Here is a 27306-nt window from a genome sequence, read left to right on the forward strand (position 1 = left end):
CTTCCTGGAGAAGGTGTATTTAAGCCAGCAGAGCCATTGTACATTCTTAACCAGAGGAGGAACTGATGACAATGGTGTTTGGTGAAGATTTTTCTGGTTGTGGGGGACAGGGGGACGGGATTGGAGAGAGAATGCCTGGGGGTGTTTTGCAGTGATTCAGCCACACAGTGGTGGGAAGGGCCCGGCGTGGTGGCTGAAATGGAAGGGGGTGTCATTCTGGCACTCCATCCGTGGGTGCCCTGGAGGTTGTAATTGAGAGTGGTTTGTTCTTCCCAGAACATGTTCATATTAGCTTCTTTGCCAGAAGTACCTCCTGGGTCACTAACCTTGTTCCATGACGGCCTCACACACAGGAAAACGAGACAATTCAGCACCTAAACTCAAGTTCAAGATGAGGCTTGGGAAAATGTCAGCCTTTCTTCTTAGGGAAAATGTCAGACCCGGTTGTTTCTGAGTGTTCAAGTTTTCTCAGGTTGTGAAAGACTCACTCTAGGGCCATGAAGTGATAAAGAGTCAGAGAGACCCTAAGGCATTAGGCAAGGATGGTTACTTGGGCTGGAAAGGGCCTGGTCACTTGTTGCCCTCAGGATGTGTTATCATCTCTGTTCTACAAATGAACAGATATCAGAACTTGGTGAGCAGCCAGTGGGCATATCAGATAAATGCACGCCCATGGTTAAAAAATGAACTAGTGACGAAAGTCAACATGCAGGGGGAGCAACAGTGTGAGTCCCAGTGTAGTCTGGGCATTTTAATGGTGTTCACTTTTTTGGCAGGGGGAGTAGGAGAGATGATAAGTTTTTTGGGACATGTTGAGTTTGTTGGGATACATTGAGTTTAAGTTGCAGGCTCTAAATAATATGCCAGCACTGTTATTTCTTTATTACCTTGAGAAGTCATTGATTGACTTACTGCTGTGAGATGAGGATTTAGTTCCTCCCCACCCCCCTCTTTATTTTTTATATTTATGGCATCATTTTTACTTCCTTTTGGTTACCTTTGTGTATTAGTCAGGGTTCTCCAGAGGAACAGAACCCATAGGATATATTTTTGAGGAGATTTATTATAGAAATTGGCTCACACGATTATGCAGGCTGCGAGTCACAATTTGCCATGCGCAAGCTGGAAAACCAGTAAAGCTGGTGGTATAATTTATTCCAATCCAAAGACCCGAGAACCAGGAGCGTTGATGTCCAAGGGCAGGAGAAGATGATGTCTCAGCTGAAACAGAGAGCAAATTTCTCCTTCCTCTGCCTTTTTGTTTTATTCGGGCCCTCAGCAGGTTGGACGAGGTCCATCTGCACTGGTGAGGGCAATCTTCCTTACTCAGTCTACCGATTCAAGTGCTAACTAATCTCAGAAACACCCTCACAAACACATCCAGGAATAATGTTTTACCGGCTATTTGGGCATCCCTTACTTAGCCCAGTCAAGTTGACACATAAAATTAACCATCACACTTTGTAACTTTAAAGAATATACTTAAACTCCTGCTGTTTTTGGTCAGCATTGGACATTATGCTTGGACCCTATATTTTATGAAATGAGGTCACTGGTGCCCATAACCTTTGCTTCATTTCTTTTCTATCTTCCACTTCCCAAATTTTCTTAGCTGTGTTTTTTATTTTGTCTTTTTTTTTAATTAACATATCGTAAGATTGACTTTTTCAGGGGAGGGTAACAGCTCTGTGCATTACAACACATGTAGCGATTTGTGTAACCACCACCACAATCAGGATACAGGATGACTCCATCACCCCCAAAAAGCTCTCTGATGCTACCCCTTTGTAGTCACACCCTCCCCCGTCCCTAACTCCTGGCAGCCACTGATGTGTTCTCTGTCACTATAGTTTTGCCTTTTCCAGAGTGTCTTATAAATATCATCATACAGTAGTATGCAATTTTATGAGCCTAGCTCCTTCACGTAGCATATGGCATTGGAGATTCATCCATGTTGTGTACATCAAGGGTTCTTCCTTTTTACTTTCTTCTTATTCCATTGCCGGATATTATTTTATAGTTTGCGAATCCATTCACCCACTGAAGGGCATTTGGGTTGTTTCCAGTTCTTGGTGACTATGAATAAAGCTGGTATAAACTTTCTTGTACAAGTTTTTTATGAACACAAGTCTTTATTTCTCTAGGGTAAATACCCAGGAGTGAGATTACTGGGTCATATGTTAAGTGTTTGTTTAACTTTATATAAAACTGCCAAACTCTTTGCTAGAAGGGCTGTCCCATTGCACAATCCCATCAACGATGTATGAGAGTTCCGTTTGCTCCTCGTTCTCACTAGCACGTGGTACTGCCAGGTGGGTGCTTTGTTTTGTTCTTTTTAGCTATTCTAATAGGGGTGAGGTGGCATCTCATCATGGTTTTAATTTGCATTCCCTGGTGGCTAATGATATTGAACTTTGCATGTTTTTATTTGCCTTCTATATATTGTCTTTGATGAAATAATCTAAGTCTGTTGCCCTTTTTTGTTTTTTTGGTGAAATAACATCTGTTGCCAGTCTTTCTCTATTTGGAATGTGGTATGCCACCACAGCATGGCTTGATGAGCAGTGTGCACGTCCATGCCCAGGATCCGAACCTGTGAACCCCAGGCCACCAAAGCAGAGCATGTGAACTTAACTACTATACCACTGGGTAGACCCCTTTTGCCCTTTTTTTTTTTTTTGAGGAAGATCTAACATCTGCCTAACATCTACCGCCAATCCTCCTCTTTTTGCTGAGGAAGCTTGGCCCTGAGCTAACATCTGTGCCCATCTCCCTCTATTTTTTTATATGGGGGACACCTACCACAGCATAGCTTGATAAGCAGTGCATACATAGGTCTGCACCCAGGATCCGAACTGGTAAACCCTGGGCTGCCTGAGCAGAACGTGCAAACTTAACTGCTGCGCCTCTGGGCTGGCCCCTGCCCTTTTTTCTAATTGGGAATTTTTGTTTTCTTAATGTTGAATTTTGAGAGTTCTTTATATATTCTGGATGTAAGTCCTTTGTTGCATATGCAATTTGAAAATATTTTCTCCCAGTCTGAGGCTTGTCTTTTCATCCTCTTAACATTGTCTTTCCTAAAACAAAACATTTAAATTTTTGATAAAATCCAATTTAGTAATTTTTTATTTTATGTGTTATACTTTTGGTGTCTTGCCTAAAATCTCTTTGCCTAACTCCAGGTCACAAACTTTTCTCTTAAGTTTTCTTCTAAAAATGTTTTACATTTTACATTTAGATCTATGATCCATTTTGCACTAATTTATGTATAAGGTATAAGGCTTAGGTTTAGTTTTATTTTTTTATAGGATGTCCAGTTATTCCAACACCGTTTGTTAAAAAGACTATCCTTTCTCCATTAAATTGCCTTTGCATCTTTGTTAAAAATCAATCGACCATATTTGTGTAGATCTATTTTTGAATTCTCTGTTGCATTTCATTGGCTCATGTACCCATCGCTTTGCCCGTTCCATGCCATCCTGAATACTGTAGCTTATAGCGAGTCTTAAAATCAGATGGTGTAAGTCCCCCAATGTTTGTTTTGCAAAATTATTTTGACTATTCTAGTTCTTTTGCCCCTCAATATAAATTTTAAAATCAGCATGTCTATGCCTTTTTAAAAACCTTATTGGGATTTTGCTTAGCATTGCATTCAATTTATTCTCTCCACTTGGGGAGAACTGACATCTTTACTATGTGGTGTCCCCCAATTCATGAACACAGTATCTTTCTTCATTTATTTAGATCCTCTTTATTTCATCAGCATTTTTAGAAACCATATCCTGTACATATTTTGTTTGATTTATGCATAAGTATTTCATTTGTACTTAGAGCTATTTTAAGGTATTCGAGTTTTTTAAAAAATCTGGTTTCCAGTTCTTTATTGCTAGTATATAGAGATATGATTGATTTTTGTGTCTTGACTTCGTATCCTATGACCTTGCTAAACTCACTTATGAGCTCTGGGAGTTTTTGTATGTTGAAATTTTCTACATAGAAAATCATGTCTTCTGCAAATAGGGACAATTTTATTTCTTCCTTTACAACCTGCATTTATTTCTTTGTCGTACCCTATTGCACTTGCTAGGACTTTCATTTATGATGTTGAATAAGAGTGAGAGGGAATGTCTATGCATTGTTTCTGATCTTAGGGGGAACATATCTCATCAAGTATGATGTTAGCTATAGTTCTTTTGTTGATGTCCTTTATCAAGTTGATAAAGTTCCCTTTCATTCCTACTTTGATGAGAGTTTTTATGAATGGATAAATGTCAGATTTTTTCCTGCTTCGATTGATGTGATTGTGTGATTTTTCTTCCTTAGGCTTTTAATATGATGACCTTTATTGATTGATTTTCCTATATCGAGCCTTGCATTCTCAGAATAAATCCCACTTAGTTGTAGCTTATTATTCTTTTTATATATTGTTTGGTTGTATTAACTTCTTCATAGTTAAGGATGTTAACATTTGTCTTCACTTATGTAACCAGTTAAGTGTTCCCTGTTTTGTCTCTAAAAAAAAAATCTCTAAAAGTTGAGGCTTGTAGAGGTAAGCTAACTTCCCTAAGTTATGCCACTAATAAATGGTGGATCCAGGATCCCATTCAAGGTGAGGGGACTCTGGAACCCTCATTTTTTTTTTTTTTTTTTTTTAATTTTATTTTTTTATTTTTTTTAAAGATTTTATTTTTTCCTTTTTCTCCCCAAAGCCCCCCGGTACATAGTTGTATATTCTTTGTTGTGGGTCCTTCTAGTTGCAGCATGTGGGACGCTGCCTCAGCGTGGTCTGATGAGCAGTGCCATGTCCGCGCCCAGGATTCGAACCAACGAAACACTGGGCCGCCTGCAGCGGAGCGCGCGAACTTAACCACTCGGCCACGGGGCCAGCCCCGGGAACCCTCATTTTTAACTGCAAAGAAGGGCTGTCTCCCACTGATGGAAGACTGAGGGGCTGCTCTGTGGATGGCTCACTCCACCAAGACCACTTGGCCACTGTCAGACTGGAGCCAGATGCTGCCTTAAATGGTAACTCAGCCAGAATAGAATAGTAAATTGTAGAACTGGCTCTTGAGCCTAGCTCTTTCCACTATACCATACTGCCTTCTTAACAACCGGCCAGTGAATAGACTTTTGGCAGCCCAACAGCACCAAAAGAAGTGGCCCAGGGCAGAACAAAGGATGGCAGGAGGAGGGCCACAGGTTCATCAGGCAGAGTGTGGAGGATCATCTGCAGGCCAAGGAAGGACTTCTTGGGTGCCAGATAGGGAAGGAAGGGCCTGCCACTCTTCATCGATGGGGCCTAGAACTAGAGGGAGGTCCAAGGATGATGGCGGAGCTTCGGAGCACATAGGCTGAGAAACCAGATCTGATGACTTAGGGGCCAAACCCAGAGAGCTTTGGAAGCAGGTTCTGAAATGGATGAGACTATCATCCGATCCTGCAGTGAGACCCTTTCAGGGCTGTCTTTGGGCTCAGCTATGAGTCATTGTTTCTCTAGGATCCAATCCAAGTCTGGACCCTGAGGCTTCTGTTGGACTCTCCATACAAAGGACCTAGAACAGTGACTGTGAGAAAAGAAAGTCTAGATCTATTTCTATTATCATCTTTTTTTTTTCAGGATTGGCATCTGAGCTAACATCTGTTGCCAATCTTCTCCTTTTTTTTCTTTCTCCTCAAAGCCCCCCAGTACACAGTTGTATATTTTAGTTGTAGGTCCTTCTAGTTGTTTCATGCAGGATGCCGCCTCAGCATGGCCTGATGAGCGGTGCTAGGTCTGCGCCCAGGATCCAAACCAGGGAAACCCGGGGCCACTGAAGCAGAGTGCACGAACGTAACCACTCAGCCATGGGGCCAACCCGTATATTATCATCTTTAATAGATACAATACTTTGGAAACATCTTGAACTTTCTAGAAATTTTGGAATTTCCTCCCTCTTGGTTGTTTTTGTTACCTTTGTCTCCTTTCATATTTGAGCAATGTTCATGATCCTTATCTATTTCAGAATCAACAGAGGGAGGCCATGTGCTGAAAACTCTGCATTTTGCTATGCAGCCAACAGGGAGGTGTGAAAGGAGAGTAGGGGGCTGAGACTCGGAAAGAAAGAGGTGGACCAGCAGGGTCGGCCCACAGGAGGTTCTCTGTTACCTGACGAGGGAGTTTCAGGTAGACGGGCAATTTACAGTTGAGGGTATCGGCCTCACAGCGTCAGGTTACTATGCACACTTTCCATTTGAACTGCGCTCAGCGCCCCTGCCAAGACGGCTGCTGGCTCACGTTTAATGCACTAATCAGCCTGTTCTCAGAGTCCGTCCCTCAGCCTTGGCTGTCCTTTCTGGCCCTGGCGAAGGCCTAGCACTTAGCTCCTCGGGCCCCAGCCTTCTTAGAAGTGACACCTGCTCTCTCTCCCCACCCTTCCTTTTCCTTCTGATACCCTTCCCGGCCCCTTCCTTCCTGCTCTGGCTGTCACACTGCTTGCAAAGCAACGTCTTCCATGGTCCCAGGCCAGAGGGTAATCAGACACTCCCCACCCAGCCACAGGCTTGCCATGTGTTTCCTGGATGTTTCCCCTTCACTATTGTCCTGAGTGATGTCACTACTAGAAGCTATGCAGCATGGTGGTTTAGAGACCCTGACTGGCCTGGGTGCCCCTTTACTCTCCACTTACTTGTAGTAGATGGCCTGCTTGCCCCTCTGTGCCTCCTCAGTAAACCGGACGTAATCTTCCTAACTAGTACCCACATTATGGGGTTGTTCAAGTGCCCTTTAAATGAATTAGTACTTGTAAAGTACTTGGAACAGTGCCTGGCACATACTAATGCCTTCTCATTTCTTTTCATTGTTGCTTTTGTTGTCATTGCATGTTGCAGCCTCTTTACCTAGACTCCAAAATCACCTCTGTGTGCACAGTAAAGAGAAGGAACCAGGGCTCAGAGAAAGCTGGTTATTTCAAATGAAAGAGAAGGAGCGGTAGGTTGCAAGCCTGGAGGAATGGAAGAAAGCCTTTAACAGAAAGAGTAATGCCTGAGGGCAAGCTGGGATTGACGACCGGTAGTGTTATTTCATTAGTTTGCAAATTAGTCTGCTAGGAAGGGGGCATGTTTCTTTTTAGTAGTACTTTTTGTCTAAAAGAAATAGAAGATATGAAACCTCAACCCGTTCTTGAGACACTGAGCAAACTATTTGTTTTTTTGTGTGTGAGGAAGATTGGCCCTGAGCTAACACGTGTTGCCAGTCTTCCTCCTTTTGCTTGAGGAAGTTATCCCTGAGCTAACATCTGTGCCAATCCTCCTCCATTTCATATGTGGGACACCACCACAGCCGGCTTGACGAGCGGTGTGTAAGTCTGCACCCAGGATCCAAACATGAGAACACCGGGCCGGGTATGCAAACCCAACCACTATGCCACGGGGCTGGCCCTTAACTCTAGATGCTAGCCTTTTTTTTTTTTTTTTTAGTTTACAAGGTTGTTCTTTCCAGGAACAATGTAGGTTTAAAATCAGGTTTTCTCATAATTTAAGTTTTAATCTTACAAGCCTGGAAATAATGGTATCCTCAATAAAGAAAGAATGGTGCTGAGTTGAACTCCCATTTCCAGGGAGAGAGTGACCAATGGATAAAAAGTGTGAAGACGGTTTGTAGAATCAGGGCTGTGGCATAACTGTAAGGCAGCAGCTTCTCCTCCCACAGTGTGCGTTGTGTTGGAGCAGACAGATGTCAGAGATCCAGGGGCCAGGGTTTATATGGAGTTCATTTCAACAAAATACTGATGGATTGCTCACACTGTTTTAAAAAAGAGAAATTGGATATGCTGATGCTAAAAGAGGAATGACTTCATTTTTGCACACTAAGAGTTTCCACTCAAAAATAAGGGGAAAGAACTATATATAAAAGCTATAATATTTGGCAAGATACAAATAGTGCTGTAGAGAATTACAATGTGCTTTTGGAGGGAGCTGTGGATCGTACAAGGAAAAGGTTAGTTGAAGAAGTTTAAAAAATGAAAAGATTTTGTAAGGTAAACTTTTTGATGTAAATCTTAAAAGAGAAGTAAAAGGTTTGGCAGGTATGACAGGGCTGGGGTGGGGGGAGCATTCCCGGAAGAGGCAGAGCGTGAGCACAGGCTTGGAAGGAGAGAAGCAACACGGAGAGATCCAGAGCAGTTATAACTCATCGAGAAATAGAAAATAAGGGGCTGGCCCAGTGGAGCAGTGGTGAAGTGCGCACATTCTGCTTCAGCGGCCCAGAGTTCGCCAGTTGGGATCCCAGGTGCAGTGGACATGGCACCGCTTGGCAAGCCATGCTGTGGTAGGCGTCCCATGTGTAAAGTAGAGGAAGATGGGCACGGGGAGTGTTAGCTCAAGGCCAGTCTTCCTCAGCAAAAGAGAGGAGGATTGGCAGCAGATGTTAGCTCAGGGCTAATCTTCCTCAAAAAATAAAAAAGAAATAGAAAATAAGGTTGACTGATTCCTTGGGGCAGTATGGCTGGATTCCTTAATTTGGTGGAGAATGGAGAGTCACTGAAGCATTTTGAGAAGGAGAGTCAGACGGTGAGCGCTTTAAATACAGTCATCTGAGGGCAGCCTCAAAGATTGGTTAGGATCAGAGTTGTGGAGACCAGCTTAGAGGTCTAGGTCCAGAAAATAAATAATGAGGAAGATATGCGCACACACACATGTACACACACACACACACACACATACATACATACATACATGCATACATATACTCCCTGAGAACAGGATGCTGGCAGTCTTACCCATACTGTATCCCCTGCTCCTAACCAAATGCCTGGCACAGAGTCAGCCCTCAAATCTTAAATATTATTGGGTTACATTAGTAACCAAGGGGTTTGGTCTACTGATGTCTGCTTACCATCTTTTCAGGCCTCCTCTCTCCAGCAGTTTCCATGAACTACTTACAAATTCATTTTGCTCTGGTGCAGATAAAATATCCATGACTTGCTTTAAAAAGGTGTGTTTTTGTCCAGTGTCCCATCCATATGTTTAGCTGCCTTTTTAAATTTATGGCTCTGAGGTAGTTCAATTTCTAATCCTTGCCTCTGAAAACCTGTCCCACGGGCCCTGTTTGTATGCATCGCAGATCCCTCTTTCCCCATATTTCTTTATTTCTACTCTTTCTGTTCCCAACCTGTATTCTCTTTTTCTGATTATTTCCTATGAAGGGACTTGAAATTCAGGTTGGAATTAAAATTCTCACTATGGCTAAAAATGAGTACCAGAAGTACAACTTGTCATTAGGGAGGGATTGCCATACAGTGGAAGTGCTTTATAACACTGGTGTGGGTAGAAAAATGCTGGCATTTATAGGTAAACTCAGGATAGCATACAGAAATGCACTCAAGCCCAGCAGACGAAATTAATGAGGACTTTGAAATTTTTATCCCAGATGAGATGGAAAACCATTGCAGGTTTTGAGCAGAGTGACATGATCTGGGTGGCAGATGCCCTGCTGGGGGTAAGCACATTGCTGTAGCAACAAAAAAGGGCTCTTTTTCTGGCCTTCCAGGATCAGGAGGCTTCCTGGAAAACAGCCAAGAGACAAGTGTGAAAAGAGCAGAGGGATCAGCTCCAGCTAAGGTCCAAAGGTGAACCCCGGGATGGAACGCTCAGAGTGGAAGGTCTGGGCTGGTCACTAAGGGCCTTGCACAACATAAAGGGATTTGAACTTGATCCTGAGGGCAGTGGGGAGCCAGCAAAGAGTTTTATGGAGGGGAGGGACATGATAAGAGACATGTCCCTTAGATCACTCTGGCGGCTGTGTGGAGAAGGGCAAAACAGGAGGCATGAAGACCAGGTGGTAGAATCCAGAGGTGATGGTGGCCTGTGTTAAGTTAGCATCACAGAGATGGAGAAGAGGAGCCAGGTTCCAGAGAAGGCACTCAGGAAAAATCAACAGAAGTTTGTGATTGAGTGGTTATTGGGAATGAGGAAGAGGGAAGGGTCTGACATGGCCTCCAGGTCTGCGGGCAGGGAGGTAGCTGCCAGCGTATAGTAACCAAAGTCATGCTTGTTGATAAGATGACTCTGATGGATGGACTTCTTTGTGGGTGTAGAGAATAGGACCAGACTCACCTATAGCCTAGAGCTCCAAAGAAAGGGCCCTAATTCTGTTTACCTCCTGATAAGAGAAGTGGTACCCTATGAGGCAGCTCTGCTCTCTAAGTAACAGTCACAGGTCTGCACACAGTTGTTTTATGAAACCAGGCTTTAGAAAAGGAGGTTAAAGCGTCCATTCATTTTGCTTGTGGATTGTAATTGCAAATTTGGACTTCTGAAAATGAGACATAAAACTGTTATATCTCCATATGCCTCATTCTGGAACAGCTTGACTTATGCACATTGAGGGTACAGAGAACATTGTGTCAGGCCTGACAGGGGAGAGTTTGTTTTCTCTGAAAACATTCCATGTCTCTCTTTTGGATCGCTGGCTCTCTGTGTTCTCCTACGTGAAGACGGTGGCAGCAGGAGGGAGGCAGGGCCATTCTGGCTGTGCTTGGGATTCAGATCTGATGATGAACGACAAGTACCCTGGCTGCTGAGACCTGTCTGCCCCAAGTTTGGAGGAGGCAGGAGGAGGCTGAGGGCTGGGATAATGAGCAGCCTGTGTGCCTGGAAACCCGAGGGCTAATTTTAGGTTTAACAGCCACCTTGGAGAAGGTCCTTTTAGGAGGCTGCAAGGCTGAAATAGTATGAAAATGATAGGGCTTAGATCATCCTTGAGACGACCCGCTGGATTTGGATCCACTGGCTAGATTTTTATTAGTGTTTCTCATAGATACCAGTATCAGACAGCTGCAGTAATGGCATATGGTGGCAGGGTGGCAGATATCAGGAGGACACGCATTTCAAAGTTTTGATCTGGGCTCCACTGCCATCCCCTTCCCCCAAACTACACTGAAACCTGATAGACTCATTTGTTGGAACAACAAATGGATGTGCAGAAGCTTTCATAATTTATCAAGCGAGGAGGACAGACACCTCACCAGCCTTGCTGTCTTAGTAGTGTCTTTCAGTTTTTGTATTTCTAATCTTACTGAGTCACTTCGGTTTTCAGCCTTTGTGAGCACGAATGGGCTCGTTGGTGTCACTGTTCTGCTCCTTGGCATCTTTTTAGGATCAGGGCTGTTTCATTTGAAGCTGGCTATAGGAGAACCGAGTCAACAAAAGCTTGGTGTGGAACCCAGTAAATTGTCACACTCCATAACAATGTTAACCAGAAAGAGCAAGAGCAAACTTGAAGTGATGTTTTGGTTTCTTGGTCTTTTTGGGGGGAGGGGCACGTTTGGTGGATATATTTGTCATGAGAGAAGTGTCCAGGCGTGGCTTTCTCTCCAGTGATTATATTTTTAGTAAGGCTGCCCATAATCAGGAATAAAAGATGCAGTGAATGTCTGGAAATTGTCTCTTTCCTGTTTCTTCGTCTTGTAACCTCAGTAACAAGACTTCTTAGGGTTGTAGATTTTTAGGAAAGCAAATTAGGATTGAATTAATAAATATTGCAGATGGAGTAGAAATGACTGTCACTGTCTAATGTAGTCTACAATGTGCAAACAAATGTCCTTAGATGTCCTTTGGCACAAACCCATTAAACCTAAATATATATGGTCACTTTAGCCAGGAAGTTATTCATTCTTTTCTACCTCACCGGAGAGGATCGAAGGAAACCATATTAATGTCAGGGGAGGGAGAGCCCTCTAGTGGACAGTCGTCAGGGCTGACAGTGGAGCAGGAAAGAAAGCTGAGAAGTCCAAGAAGGAATGCTAAATTTAGTCCAGCCGGTTGAACTATATTATGTAAACATGAGATGACTTGCCATATCCTCCTCATGATCCAGCCTGGAAGAAGCTTATCAACATATCTGTCATGCAGAACCGTCAAGAAAGTACTGTGCTAGTAGGTACTAAAATTAAAATCATCGTTCCTCGGACATACAACATTCTTCGTAGCCCTCACCTGAAAAGCCTGGGAGGGGCAAATTCAGAGAGCAGGGGATGCATTTTGGTAATAAATAAAAATTTGAGTCTAAATTAGATGAGCTGACTCCCCCACCCCTCCCTGGGAGTTGTTATGGATAAGGTTTGATAGGGTTTGCTCATTGTTCCAGTTGCTTCCTTAAACAGAAGAAGGCACCATTCTAACCCTCGCCTTCCCCAAGGCTGTCACCTGAGTTGGGCCGTGATTATCATTATAATTCACTACGTTGTTTATCTTATAACTGGGAAGCAAATTACAAAGCACTTTCTCCCCCAAATCCCTGACCATAATACATGCCTGAGATTGTAATGCCAGATTTTTACAAAAATTTCCATTTTCTCTTGGGTTAGGGTCTGTGGTATTTCTGCTGGTCTCTTATTCCTGTCATTAATTATTTATAAATAAAATGAGAGGAGACTTTAACAATCTTAAAACTTTTACAGTTTAAAATGACTTATTGATATTAATGTTTTAGAGAGAGAGGCTTAAATCACATTGTATGGGAAATACCTGCTGTAGGTGTGCGTTCATACATGCATTCCTAAAAAAATTATCACGTTAGGGTTAGGGCCCCTTGCACATAGCTCTATTATTGACCATCATCCACAAGCCCCTCTCAAGCCTTCAAACAACATGTTTCTATGCAATAAGAACACGACTTTGGGGGCCAGCCCTGTGACCAAGTGGTTAAGTTTGTGTGCTCTGCTTTGGCAACCCAGGGTTTAGCCAGTTCGGATCCTGGGTGCAGACATGGCACCGCTCATCAAGCCACGCTGAGGTGGAGTCCCATATGCCACAATTAGAAGGACCCACAACTAAAAATATACAACTATGTACTGGGGGGCTTTTGGGAAAAAGAAGGAAAAATAAAATCTTCATAGAACACGACTTTGGATGCTGGCCCGGTGGCATAGTAGTTAAATTCATGCGCTCTGCTTAGGTGGCCCAGGGTTTGCAGGTTTGGATCCTGGGCACAGACCCAACACTGTTTGTCTGGCCATGCTGTGGTGGCATCCCACATAAAATAGAGGAAGATTGCCCCACATAAAATAGTGGAAGATTGGCAATAGATGTTAGCTCAGGGCCAATCTTCCTCACACACGCAAAAAAGACACGACTTTGAAGCTGTGCCCCTCAAACCAGTGCAGCAGAGCCAGCCAATGAAAATGCAGACTCAGCACATTTTAGCTAAAACCACAGTTGCCTTTGTTTCTAGTCTGTGAAACGAGAGTCTGTGACTGTCTAGTCAGCAAACCTGATTTGTCCTTTTCAGAACATAAAGTGGCTATAGCAAGGATTTGTAAATCCTGTCTATACTTTAAGGACCATCTAAGGTCTCATATTTTCCTTGCAGCCTCCTTGGCCTGATAAATATGACTATTTCTGAACTCTGGGCATCTTCCTCTCTGTAGGACTCACATGGACGCTCGGTCATATGCTGTGTTATATAGCGGCTGACCTCCTCGCATGTGTGTCCTGTTTGCCTGGTACATGCATATGCCCTTGAGGTTAAGGTCAGTGTATTATACATCCTGAGTCTAGTTCATTCACTCACTCACTCATGCATTTGTCCAGTAAATAGTTATTGAGTCCATCTGGGGCTAGGTCCTGTTCTACTCTCTGGAGATACATTGGTGAACAGAACGAACAAGATCCTCTTCCTGATAGAGAGTCCTGTGGGCATGATGAACCTTAAATCCATAACCACAAATGAAAAATTTCCACAGGGAAAAATAAATATAAATTTGTACACTGTGATAAAAGTTACAGAGGAAAAAGGAATATGGTACCCTAAGAAAGATCCTGGATGGCCTTATTTAGATCAGGGGTCAAAAAAGTCCTCCGAAGTGGTGATGTGTAAGCTGAAAACACAAGACACGTGGTGTTCCCTGTACAGCAGGCGCTAAGAAGTACTTATGGCTTTGAGAAATGTGTAACCAGCTCTCAGGTCACGTGGTATCTTCTGACTGCAGTGGCTCCTCCTGGCTGTGTCTTCCATTGCACCTTCACCCCTCCCCTGATTTGCCACTGGCCTGCCTATGTTTTTTCTGGGCTCCCTGGTTCTGATAGTCTTGGAGACCCCTGCCGTGTCAGCTCAAGCTACCATGGAAGTGAAGCAGCTGGACCTCAGTGCTTCTTGCAGAGTTAGAACAAAGGTCATTCTCCCAAATATATTCATGAAACATCGTAGCAGTCTCTGGGACACTTATCCTAACCATAGCATGACCTTGATGGCTATAGTGTTGCAAAGTGAAAAGCACATGGCCTTTAGAATTCAGCAGATCTGGGTTTGATCCAGCCCTGTGACCTTGAAGGGATATTTCATAGTCTCGGTTTTCTCATCTGTAAAAGGAAGGCAGATGCCCTTGAAACTCACAAGGTTTGGTGAGGATTAAAGTAAGGCACCCAGGCACAGAGAAGTAGGCAGTCGCTGAACCTTTGTTATAATTACCTGGCCTCCCTTTCTTCCCAATTTTATGACCCCTCTGAGCCCCAGTTTCTCTTGAGCTCCCCCATTGTCCTCTTTGCTCCTTGATCACATAAAGGCCACCATCCCTCCCTCAAAACCAGCTCCTGGAGGCTGAGTCAACTTCAGTTATGAGACACAATGGGCCACCCAACAGCAGGGAGGATGTGAGTACTGGGGACTGAGCCCAACTTAGTACCACTCCAGAGAACAGCCCAGGGCAAGACAGAGCAACAGGACCAACTCGTGTCATCTGGAGGTTAGTAAAGGATTCAGTCCAGGAGGGGACCTGGGGACACCAGGCAGGGTGATCATTCAGAACCTGGGAGCAGGAGTCAGGAACACACAGACGGAAGCCCAGGTTTGTGGGTGGGGCTTACCTAGGAGGCAAGAAGAGGGGCTGTGATTAGGGCTCCTTAAGACTTAGGGGAGTTTGAGCACAAGAAAGAGTCCATTGGGTCCCCAGGGAAGGGGGTGTCTCCACCAAGACTTGTCGGTAACTGCATTAGTTAGATGTGCCCTGGGAATGGTGCAGGGTAGGCAGAGAACTACAGGAGGAAAACTTCCAGCGGACAGGACATTTGGCTTTATATGCAATTATAATCAAACCCCTCTTATTCCCTTGCAGGTAAGTACGGACACTTCCAGCTTGAGAAAGGCGGATCCCAAAGGTCGGAGTGCACTGTTGGCTGATATCCAGCAAGGAACTCGCCTACGAAAAGTCACGCAGATCAATGACCGCAGTGCACCGCAAATCGAGAGTAAGTGGGCATCTGGGCCAGGCCTGCTGTGAGCCAAGAGCAGGCCGTGTGAGGTTCAGCCAGACACCCCTGGCTTGCTCACGGCAGGGGCCACATTTGTTACCCCAGACACTCATGGGGCCATCTCAGACCTGCCCCATGTACAGGCCACAGGGATGAGAGACTCAGAGCTTCCCTTCCAAGTCTGCAGATGCTTTCTAGCTTATCTTCCATCACTCTCGAAATGCTAAAAAAAAGACAAAAACACTCATGGTGAGATAACTTTTTTTTAATTGTAATAAAATAAATATAATATCAAATTCACCATTTTAACCATTCAAAGTGCCCAATTCAGTGGCATTTATACATTCACAATGTGGTTGCAACCATCATGTCTGTCTAGTTCCAGAACATTTCCATCACCCTAAAAGGAAACCCCATCCCCATTAGCAGTCACTCCCCGTTCCCCCTCTCCCCGAGTCCCTGGCAACTACTGAATCTACTTCCTGTCCTATGGATTTGCTTATTTTGGACATTTCATGTAAATAGACTCATACAATATGTGGCCTTCTGTGACTGGCTCCTTTCATTTAGCAGCACGTTTTCAAAGTTCATCCACGTTGTAGCACGGATCAGCACTTCACTCCTTTTGATTGTATGGCTATACCACTTTGTGTCTATCCACTGTGAGGTGACATTTAAAGATCACTCACCTTGTGTCAACAGAGCCCTCAAACTCAAAAATGAAAGTCTCAAGTTAAAAAATGCAAAGTTTTTGTTTTTCACAAGGAAAAAGACTTATTCTGAATTCTCTCACAGGAGCCTATGACAATAGCTCTCTCTGTCTTCTAGAGTTTGGTAGCATAAAAGGCGCCCTGTGCGGGGGTCAGATGACCCACGTGGAGTTCTGATTCTGCCACCAGGCAACCTCCTGAGGCTCAGTTTGCTCATCTGCAAAATGGGGGTGACGATAATATCTGCTCTTTTTTTTGTCAAGACTGTTGAAGATTGAAATAATATATGCAAAACTATTTATCAATGTAACATGTTATGTCTTCATATACTTTTCAATAATGTACATGATGATAATTCTCAAAGATAGTCCTAAAAATATAATTGTATCTAGTAGTTGTAGTTATGTATGTTAATACACAAGGATAGACAAATTATTTTTAAAGTATTTTCAACAATTACAATAAAAATTAGTTTCTGGTTAGACCCACTGTCTAATTGGTTAAGCCATTTTATTGGAACACTCATTTCCTAATCATTCCAATGCGTAGGTAATGTCTAATATTAATACTCAGAATAATCTGACTATACTGTGCCTTAATTTCCCTGTGTGTACTAGCTTCAGGCTGTGAACACTTTTTGCCAGGAATTCTTGTCTAGGCTGAATGTCTTCTCATTTTACGTAGTTAGTAATCACACACACCTGGAGGGTGGAATGAGCGACACCTCCCCTCAGGGGCTCATGAGCTTTCTCTTCCACGAAACAAAAGGCTCAGGGAAGCGTACAGGGCTCGGGGAGTGCGAGCTGGGGAGACAGAGAAGGAAAATGCCGAAGCACAAATCATTGCAGACCATTACTTCCTGCTTGCAGTTCTGGGCCAGGCTCTGTGGACAAGAAGCTGAAATGACTGACTGAGTTAAATCTGTGGGTTTTCTCTGTCTAGTCCTTCCACAACAACAATCGAGTCGAAAATAGGGCTGGCTCTGTACCTACCGTGTTTGGGTTTTCTAATTTGAAAGGTGCTGCCAGTTCCGCCATCGGCATCTACTAAATGGCAGTATATACTTCCCTTTGTCTGGGTCACTTTTCAGAGTGGTCAGCCACCGATGGTCGGTTCTCCGGTAGGCCTGGAGTGGGTAGCAGACAGGCCTGGCAAACGAGTTTGCAGAGCTCAAGGCAGCGGGTGTTTAGGAAAGACACTGACTAGCAAGGTGATGGTGCAGGTGGGAGGATGGGAAGGCTGCCTAGTGGTGGACAGTGTTAGACCATGGCCCCGGGGGAGAACTGGCTGCTCAGCTCTGCTCACAGGTCTTCCTCAACTTGCCTCTTCTCTCTAAAGGTTCTAAAGGAACCAGCAAAGAAGGAGGAGGGTCTGCAAACTCTCGAGGCGGAAGCACACCCCCAGCCCTGGGAGATCTGTTTGCTGGTGGTTTTCCTGTGTTGCGACCAGCAGGCCAGAGGGATGCAGCAGGTAAGGAAGAATTCAGAATGGCTGCCTTGTGATCATTATCTCCCTAACTTATACAACCAATGGGGCCATCCCCACAGTACGAGCGTGTATTTGGGAGCCTAAGCACTGGAAGTTTCCAAAGCACAGAATTGTTCTCAAGGGACCGTTTAAATCATCCCATTGTAATAACTGAAGAATGAATTGCCATAGTGTATAGTTTTCAGCAATGGTGTGATCATGACCCACATTGCAAAGTATAGACAGAAGATGTAATTCACAACAGAAGATCTTAGTGACATTGCTGTGGGCTCATGGGCAATGTGCGAGTTGTAATGCTTCTCAGTTATCATATCAGTTAGGTATTGCTGTGTGACAAAACACCCTAAAACTTAGGGGCTTTAAACAACCACTTATTTAGCTTACAATTCTATGGGTTGGCAATTTAGGGTGGTCTCAACTGGACTCCTTCTAGTATCTATAGGTTGGGTAGGTGGCTTTGCTAACCTTATATTTCTTACACCTCTGGTGCCTCAGCTGGGACAACTGATGTGACCAATCTATATGGTCTCTCAGTATCTAGCGGACTGTTCAGGGTTTGTTTTCATGGTGGTGGCGGGGTTCCAACAGACAGCACGGAAGTATATAAAGTCTCTTGAGGCTTAGTCTTGGAATGGCACAGCATTACCTCCTACCACATCCTCTTGTCCAAAGCAAGTCACAAGGCCAGACCAGAGACAAGAATGGGGAAAAAGACTTCACCTTTTAATGAGAAGAGCTGCAAAATCACATTTCAAAGATTATGAAATCAGGAGTGAGTGGATGATTGAGGCCATTTTTGCAACCAATCTACTATAATCATTTGTGTTTTAGTGGGTATCAGATATTTTGAAAGTATTGCATTAAAATTCGGCAAATATATATTTATTGTGTGCAAAAAAGTGTTTTCCTTGCTGGCACTTTAGCCAGCAAGCTGAATAAACTCCAGGAATTTCATTAATCTAGGGAATATCAAGCCCCAAACATTCCCGGTATAGAATCTTCTACCATGTGACCTTGCTAACCTTCTCAGTGGCCTCTGTGGCTGTTTGACCTTATGGGTGCATTTGCTGCTGTCACCTATTGGTAAAGTCCAGCAAAGATACAGGTTCTAGGATGCTTTGAGGTCTAACTTGAACCTTCTCAGAGGCCATTTTCATTTCCTCGCTTTGGCCGAGGGTTTGGCGGGCAAGAAAGTGCTGAGATCTTCCTGAATAAAGAGACCTAGCATTCCTCAGTGCCCTCTTTCAAAATTGCTGAGTGGTATCAAACATACATCCTTTGGGATATAAAACTTCCACTAGTTTCTTTTCATAGAAATAAAGATAGGAGAAATAACCCCCAGTCAAGTTTTAACAGAGACCAGCCAAAGGAAGACAGCAGTATTCTTACTTGTCTCTAATAGGACACAAGTGTCAGATGTTTGAGCCACTATGTGAAGACAAGAGTTGATCTCTTTAGAGGAGATTGAAATCTATGATGAAGTGACTAATGATGCCTGTTACGGAATGGAAACTCAAGGACAGAGCCAATAGGTAGATGCATAGACTGAGTGCCATGTCAGAGTAAGTCAGACCACGGCTCTCCTCTCTCAGAACTCTCCCATCAGCCCCCTTGTCATTCAGAGAACAGGACTTCAGCCTTTGCTCCCTACCTCTCTCAATTTATTGCCTACCAGTCTTGCTGGCTCACACCCTCCACTCCAACCACACTGCCCTCCTTACTGTTCTTGCACACACCAGACATATTGCTGCCACAGGGCCCTTGCACTGACAGTTCCCTTGGCCTGAAACACTCTTCCTCGGGTGTCCACATGACTCACTCTCTCTCTTCCTTCAGGTCTCTGCTCAAGTGGTCAACCTATCAGTGAGGCTTTTCTCATCCCATATAAAATACGAGTGCCACCCCCTCACCCCAAATCCCCTCTACCTTGATTTATTTTTTTTGTATTCCTTATTGCCATCTGACATATTACATATATACTGGGTTTTTTTTTTTTTAATTTTTTGTCTTTTCTCTCTAAACGTAAGCTCCGTGAGGGCAAGAACTGCGTTTGGTCCACTGCCTTAAAAATGCCTGGTACGTGATAGGTGCTCAGTGAATACTGTTGAATGGAATGTGTGAGTGGTAGTATGGTTCCTTAGAGCCATCAGGCCCAGAAAGCACAGCGTCTGGTGCTCACAGTACGTTTAGGGGCCCATGATAATGTTTGAATTTCTTTTAAAACCTGAAAAGAAACATGAACTTTTAGCGTCAAAGATTATATTTGTCTCTATACCAATGCAGTCATAAAATGTAATTTTAAGTATTTTTTTTTTTAAGAGGAAGAGGCCCACAAAGGCAAAAGTGCCCAGGGTCTTGGAAAGTCGTAATGTGGCCCTGGCCCAGAGCTCCGAGGGATGGTCACAATAAGATGTGATGAGTAAACATCACTGGTGTGTACAGATTGTGTAATTTCCATTGCATGGAAATGCAACCCAAGGTCTTCTGGAAACATACACACATTGAAGGAAGAAGACATATTTCACCTTTTGATAATCCCCAGGCTCTAACAGCTGCTTCCGTTCGTATCAGCAAGCCTCCCTGATGCACCGGAGCAGGCCTTTCCCCACCCGCTTCACGGTCTCCTTTCGTGTTTCTATTTGGATTTCTAGGGCTAGCATTTGTGTCAGGAAGGCAAACCTCCTCCCTCCCTTCCCTCGGCACCCACTCTCCTTCTCTCCCCGCTGGTCCCCAGCTGCCTGGCTTTCTCGCCTGCACTCACACTGTTGGCTCCTCTCTCTCCCACGGGTCTCACCTGAAGTGGGTGCTGCTGGCTCTCTGCTTCATCCTGAGGGTCTTTGAATCTTGGATACATGGTGTCCTCAGTTACTTAAAAAGTTGGGATTGGTTATGCAGGGGCTGATTCTGATCCTCAAATTTGTTATCCCTTTAAAGTTCATCCAGGAACTGGGTATATAGGTGGGCCTCACCTTGCTTAGGGAGCTGCTTGGTTCCTCCATCTTGATCTCTGTGTACTGTGGAAACAGGTTGAGCACTTGGAGGCAGGAATCCCTGAGCCTCACACCTACCCTAGGCCTCACATAAAATGTCTAATGTCAGAGTTGCCTGTGGTAGATCCTGTCCCTGGAAAGGCCAAGTGGGGGCCTTCCACTCCTGATCATGGTCAGCCGTGTTCTGGCAATGCCTGCCCTTAACTTGACCGCCAGGGGGATCACATCAACAGGGTGGATGCATCAGTGCAAAGGCATTATCTCTTCTAGAACAACCTCAAAAAAATCCTCAACAGGAATAATGACATCACTGCTCTGCCTCAAGAACAGTCATTCCTGAGCTGAGACCTGTAATGAGGAGTGTTGTCCAGGTGACTGTCACATCGTAGCCGGAGGAGGACCATCCATTTGGAAAGCCAGACACTGCCGTCCTGCCCACTTAGCTTCAGCCCGAGTCTCCCCTGCCACACCTTGCTTTGATTGTGCCGGCCTTTGGCATCAGTCCTTGGGGTATGATTCAGCACCTGCCTGGGTAAACACGCTGGAGACTCGGAGGCTGACAAGCTCAGAACCGCCACCAGATGCTGGAGTTTATAAGCCAGTTTGAGAGCTGTGTTCCCTATTCTCCAGCACTCAGGAAATGGAGGGTGTGAGAAGCAGCCATTTTTTCAGGTGTTTTCAATGGCTATTATAAAATATAGGGATGCTGGAATAGGAGAAATTGTATTCCCCAGAATTCCTTATAGGGAGATTTCGGACTGGATTTATTTGGAAGAAATATCTTAATATGCCTCCTGAGGGGACAGTGGTACTCCAAGGACATGTTTAAGCAGTGACTGCAGAACTTCTGTGCAGTAAAGGGGAGAGGAAGTTTTTCTCCTTAGAGGAGAAAAAGGGTAAGAACCAGCAGTATGGTGAAAGGTTGTGCCAGGAGTGACAAGGCCCCTCCCAGGGACCACCCTCCACCCCAATCTTCCACAAAGTCCACCAAACAAAAATTACTGTAAGCAGCTGCTGTTATTGATTTCAAAAGAGGCATTCGTTCAAGTTAGGGTTGATGTGGTGAGGGATCTACGGGGTGAGGAAGCCAGGAGACCAGGAGACAGCGAGCCCCTTGGAAATGGGTGCAAGTCTTTGGGAAAGGGAACTTTGAACTTCCAGAGGCCATGGACCTGTGAGGTTCAAGGTCATTGGACCTGGATCCCCAAGCCGGGGTGTCTTCCCATTGATTTCTGAGTCACCTTATATGTTCAAGGAATTATGAATCTTCTGCTCTTGATGCAGAAACAAAGTCCTTGTTCACAAATGGCTGGGAATGAGGAAAACCTCCCTAGCCAGGAGCTTCTGGTTGGTACCCCTGAGGAACCAAGCTAGGAGGGAAAAGCTGGTTGATGTAGTGGGTCACCGTGAATGAGTGTGAGGGTGGCCTTGAGATGAGGAAGGGCAAAGGAGGTTGGGGCAGCCCTGTGCCCGGGGCTGGGAGACTCCGGGCCTTTGGCAGATCAGGGTAGAGGTGGAATGGAATAGAAAGGCTGCCCTGCAGACAGTCTGGTGGCCTGAGCTAGGCTGTCTCAGAGGAGGACAGCACGTTTATGCTGGCAAGGACCTTGGGGCTGGTCCAGTTGGCCCTCTTGTATGACAGCTGCTGCACCTGAGGCCTCTGGGTGGACTCACAAGAAGAGCGTCCACCATGCAGTTGACTGACATCATGCTGGAGAGGTCTGGGGCTTCTCCTTCCTCTATCGCTGAGCTAACGCAGAAATTGTTTCACTTCCAGGTGGCAAGACAGGGCAGGGCCCTGGCTCCCGAGCGCCTTCTCCTCGGCTGCCCACCAAAACCATCAGCGGCCCACTGACCGCCCCTGCATCTCCCAGGCTAGGCAATGCAGCCGAGGCGCATGGCGCTGCCAGGACAGTCCCTCCTCGCCCCAGCGTGCCCGCGCCACCTCCTCCCACCCCACCCCCACCTCCTCCACCCTTACCCCCACCTCTGCCCCCTTCCTCCCCCATCAAAGCTCTGCTGGTGTCCCCCCCTGGCCCACCGACCAAAGGGAACCCCCCGGTGGTTGCACCCCCTCTGCTATGCGCGCCGCCCCCTCCGCCGCCGCCCCCTCCCCCCACCCCGCCCCCACCTCCCCCGGCCTCCATTCTCAGTGACAAGGCGGTGAAGCCTCAGCTCGCCCCCTTGCACCTACCGCCCATCCCACCCCCACTCCCTCTCCTCCCACCTTGTGGGTATCCCGGGCTCAATGCGGATGCTGCCAGCCCCACCCAAGACGTTCGAGAACCTCCCGCCCCGCCGCCCCCGCCACCCCCGCCACCCCCACTCCCCCTTTATGCCTCCTGTACCCCGAGGTCCTCTATGCCTGCGCCCCCTTTGCCAGGCGCTAACAACAGCATTGAAGCCCCACCTCCGCTGCCCCCCAAGTCCCCCAGCGTCCAGGCACAGCCACCGAAGCCCAGCGGGCAGACTTTGCCCGCGCCGCCCGCCCTGCCGGCGTCTCAGCCCTACCTGCAGAAGAAGAGACCGGGCCGAGGCCCAGGTAAGCGCTGCGGCTCGGGTCCAGGGCGGCGGGTCAGAGCATCACCTGACTGTTGCCCGCAGTTACGGAGGGGCTGGGGACACAGCCAGAGGCCTGCTCCTGTGAGCCACTTGGGGACACCTCGGATGTCTTAACTCTGGGGATTTTGTTGTAGAACAGAACTATTCGGGGCTTGTTGTGCAGCACAGTAAAAGTATGTCCTATGGGACTTTTTATTGGAGGAATTCGTGTTAGAGACAGGAAACCAAGGGTGAGGGAGGTTGGAAGACTTGCCCTAGATCTTGCAGACCGCAAGCCAGGGATTTTCGCCTGCTGCCTTGCCATAACTAGCTGTGTGACCCTGGGAAACCACTTAGCCTCTCTGTGCTTCCTTCTCCTCATCTGTAAAACGGGGATAGCCAATAGTTCCCTCCTCATGCAGTTGTTAGAACAGGGCCTGGCAACGGTGAGCTCTAGAGAAGGGTTATTTATTCTTATTCTAATCATTCGGATGTCCAGTCTACTCTCTGGGGCAGCTGGGGCTGTGGGTGCAGTTTGTTCCAGAACCAGGTCTCCTGTTAAACTTTTGCCTGAGTTACTGCAGTTTGGCTCCAGCCAGCATCCTCACTGGCCCTCAGTAGATGCGTTTAGCATTCTGCCTTAGTTTTGGCAGGTTCTCCAGCTGACTCAAGAAAACTGAGGGTCTGTATTTTGAGCCAAATGTTAAAAATAATTCCTTCCCATATCTAGCAGAGAGGACTTTGGACAGAGTATACATGCCCCGTGACTGTGATTTCCATGTAGTGGTGAGGCTTCATTCTCCTTTGATGTCCTTCCGAATGGAGAGCACACCCACACATCCATGCACACCCCCCCCACACACACACACACTCCTCCACGCATGCAAACACACTCATAAACACCCACATCCACACACACCCCAACACACATCCTTGCTTATACACACACCCACATTCTTTGGTCTTTCAGAAAATCTTTTGATGCAGAAAGTTTCTTAAGTGTGTTTCCTTGCATTAAAAATAATACAAACTTGTTGTAGAGCACACAGAAAGAAAATGAAATCACCCATAATAACATCACCAGAAATAAAAACTGTCATATTTGGATGTGTATGTATCCTTTCATTTTTTTTCTGACTATATCTACATATTTACATAGTTAATACTATTTTATATATATAATTTTCTATTCTTTTATTTAATATTAAAAGCAATGTCAAGTTCTTAGAATTTATTTATAAGCATATTAATATGATAATCAGTGTATACCATAATTCTATATATTTAAGTTGACTCCATTTTTTGTTATTATGAATAGTATTGCAGGAAATACTTTTTTTTAGCAATTGTAGTCTCCATTTTGGATATTTTTTCTAAAAGATAGGTTCCTAAAAGGGAATTCCTAGTACAAAGGGCAAGAATATTTTTAAGGCTCTTGGTCACAAGAGTTTAGGTTTTAATCATTCAACTGACTGGTCACCAGAAGGGCCAGCTTTAGTACCGGTGAGCCTCTTCTGACACTGATTCTTACGTGTTCCTGGGGTGGTGAAAAAAACAATGTTTAGATTCAGAGTGATCTGAGTTCGAATCCTGCCCTCCCCACCCACTTCTGTATTACTTCATGCTGGTGAAGTTTTTTTTTTTCCTAATGTTCTTGAACCTTGCTTTCTTGTTTGACCAATGGAGATGATAATACTAACACCTTTCACATAGGATTGTTGTGACTATTAGAGAATGTGCCTGAAGTGCTTTGATGTAGCTAGGGCTCAGCAGCGTTCTTTCCTTTCCTTCTGTCTTGCCATGTGGACAGGCAGCTTTTCATCCAGGAGAAGGGCAGCAGCCCCTGTGGCCCCTTAGCCGCTTTAGTCTGCTTGTGGGAGCAGGTAAATCCGAGTGGGTCCTGGTACTGAGGAAGGGAAGACCAGAAAGGGGGCAGAGGGAGGCTAGGAAAGGAGAAAGGAAGCTGGGCGGGAGCTGGAGGGCAGGAGCACTGATGGCCGGTGATGGATGGTCCCAGCTGCTGCGTCTGGGTGCCCTCGCCTGCTGCAGAACAGTGAACTTGAGGCCGGGAATGGATGCTCGTCTGGCCTCTTTCCTTGTGTCTTTGGACCTGACACTTAGTTTTCCGTGAATGAAATGAGGGTAATTTCTGCTTCAGGCTGACTGGGGGGAAGAGAAGGAGGTTGTAATGTGAACATCTTGGCACAGGTAATAGTGGTGCGGTTGTCATCACTTCAAGAAGCTGAGTAAAGAGTGGAACACCTGCGCGGATCTGCCAAGAGAGTGGGTTGTTAATGGCCAAATGAGTCATAGAAAAAAGTATTGGTGAAGGAGAGTGAGCTCCCGCAGAGGTCACAGGGAAGGTCTCATGAAGCAGGTAGGATCTGAATTGACCCGGTGGGTCTGGTGGACTTAGATCGCCTGGAAGGAGAGACGAGGATCTGCAGTGCAGGGGACCAGCGTGAGCAGAAACACGGGGGCAGGAACGAGCCCCCGACAGCCAGTTCATCTAGCCTTCCCCTGAGCCCACACCTACAGACAGTCCTTGCCTTTCTTAGGACTCTGTTGTGGCTCCCCTTCCTTGGGCTGTGCCATCTGCTGATGAGGGTTGTCCTCATCATTAATATTATCACAGCAGTTAACATTTATTGAGCCCTTACTGCATGCCACGTGACTTCAATCAACTCATTTAACCCTCAACAACCCTAGGAGGTGTGTGTACTATTATGATTCCCATTTTACAGATGAGGAAACTGAGGCATAGAGGTTGTCTTATTATCCCAGCGGGAGAACTGGGATTCATTCCCACACAGGTTGGCTCCAGAGGCTGCCCGTTTACTCCCCATATCATATGACATCCAAAGATCCCAGTACGTTGCCTCTCACAGAAGGTTATAGCATCTGCCATCCCCATTCCTGTGTCTGAATACACGATCTTCTCTGTAAGGGACCAGTGGGGGAAAGCTAAATCCACCCCCAGCACCCCCTGCGAGATCACCCACCACGGAGCTTTCCAGCAGGAGCCAGCAGGCCCCAGCCTGGACTCCGACACAGCAGCCCAGCGGTCAGCTGCGGAACGGAACCCTGCACATCATCGGTAAGCGGGGCCCACCGTCCGCCGTGCTGGCTGCCAGTGAGGAAGTGGTTTCCCCTGGCGCCTGGAGGGAGTTTGCTCGCCCACAGTGCTGTCATTTCAGGGCACTTGCTTTGCAAGAACAGGGGCATCACTGTATCACAGAACAACTTACAGGTTGTGTTAAATAGAGTTTCTCTTGAGGTGTTCTGGGGGGTTCCAGAACCCACTCTTCAGCCTTCTGATTGAGATTAGAGAGGGGGAAGAAAACCAACATTTCAACTGTGTGTGTATGTCTGTCTGCCTTCATGGAGAAATCCATGCATAAGCCTGAAAGAATAGAGTGATGTGGACAGGTGAAAGGATGGACGGAAGGCCCACCAGGCATGGGGACAATTAGGGCAAAAGTATGAAGACGAGAAGGAAAGTCACCTAGGGTCAGATGTGACCAAAAAATCTTTGGATCCCTTCGTGGGCTGAACTACTGTCAGATCCAAAGTCTACATCACAAAGCAGGGACGCAGCCCGCAAGAGGGCCACGAGACCCCTCTCCTCTTGCCATCAGGAGCTCAGGGCAGAACCCGTTTCCTTTGGGGAGCCCTGATGCCCAGTGGCACACAGGCCAAGCCCCTTCCCATCAGCCAAGCTGAGGACTCCTGTTCTGCCCACCCCTCCCTACCCAAACCCTCCCCAGGAGCCCAGGAGGGGCTTCAGGCCACAAGGACTTCACTGGTCCCTTGTTGCTGCCAAGTTCCCCACCGCTGACTCTGGACCCTGGATAGCCCTGGGGCGCTTCTGCTCCCTTTAGAAGCTTCCTTAAGATGTTGGTTGAAGTAAGTTGGGTAGGTGATGGGGAGAGTCTGTTGATTTCACTTCTCCTGTTGATTTCACTTGATTCCTCTTGTCTCAGCTAAACAGTAAAAACTGAGAGGTGGATGGACATCTCAGTGGGGGACTAGCCCTGCCATTGAAACCTGTGCACTGGGCAGGCAAACCTTTGTGCTCCTGGAAATTGCCAAAACTCGGATCATCACAGTAACCACAGTAACTTTGCATTTCCTGTGTGTGCAGATGACTTTGAGTCTAAATTCACATTCCATTCTGTGGAAGACTTTCCTCCTCCGGATGAGTATAAACCATGCCAGAAGATTTACCCCAGCAAGATCCCCAGAAGTAAGTACCGCCTTGGTAAGCCTGCTGGTTTTCCCTGACCCTCTAGAATTAGGTGTTTGGGGTGCACTGATTGGCCACAGACTGTCTGAAGGATGGAGTCATGATT

General features: G+C 45.9%; 1 protein-coding gene across 2 annotated transcripts in view; it reads left to right on the top strand.

Annotated features, from left to right (window-relative positions):
• WIPF3 (WAS/WASL interacting protein family member 3) overlaps window positions 1-27306 on the top strand; it is a 91019-nt gene that overhangs the window by 48432 nt on the left and 15281 nt on the right. For both annotated transcript variants that reach the window (XM_023639447.2, XM_023639448.2), the window contains 5 exons: window positions 15090-15222; window positions 17274-17405; window positions 22191-22955; window positions 25902-26051; window positions 27099-27200. In XM_023639447.2, coding sequence (XP_023495215.2) covers window positions 15090-15222; window positions 17274-17405; window positions 22191-22955; window positions 25902-26051; window positions 27099-27200 — 1282 coding nt within the window. The remainder of the gene's footprint in view (window positions 1-15089; window positions 15223-17273; window positions 17406-22190; window positions 22956-25901; window positions 26052-27098; window positions 27201-27306) is intronic.

Source organism: Equus caballus, chromosome 4, assembly GCF_041296265.1.
Source record: "Equus caballus isolate H_3958 breed thoroughbred chromosome 4, TB-T2T, whole genome shotgun sequence".
NCBI classification, from domain to species: domain Eukaryota; kingdom Metazoa; phylum Chordata; class Mammalia; order Perissodactyla; family Equidae; genus Equus; species Equus caballus.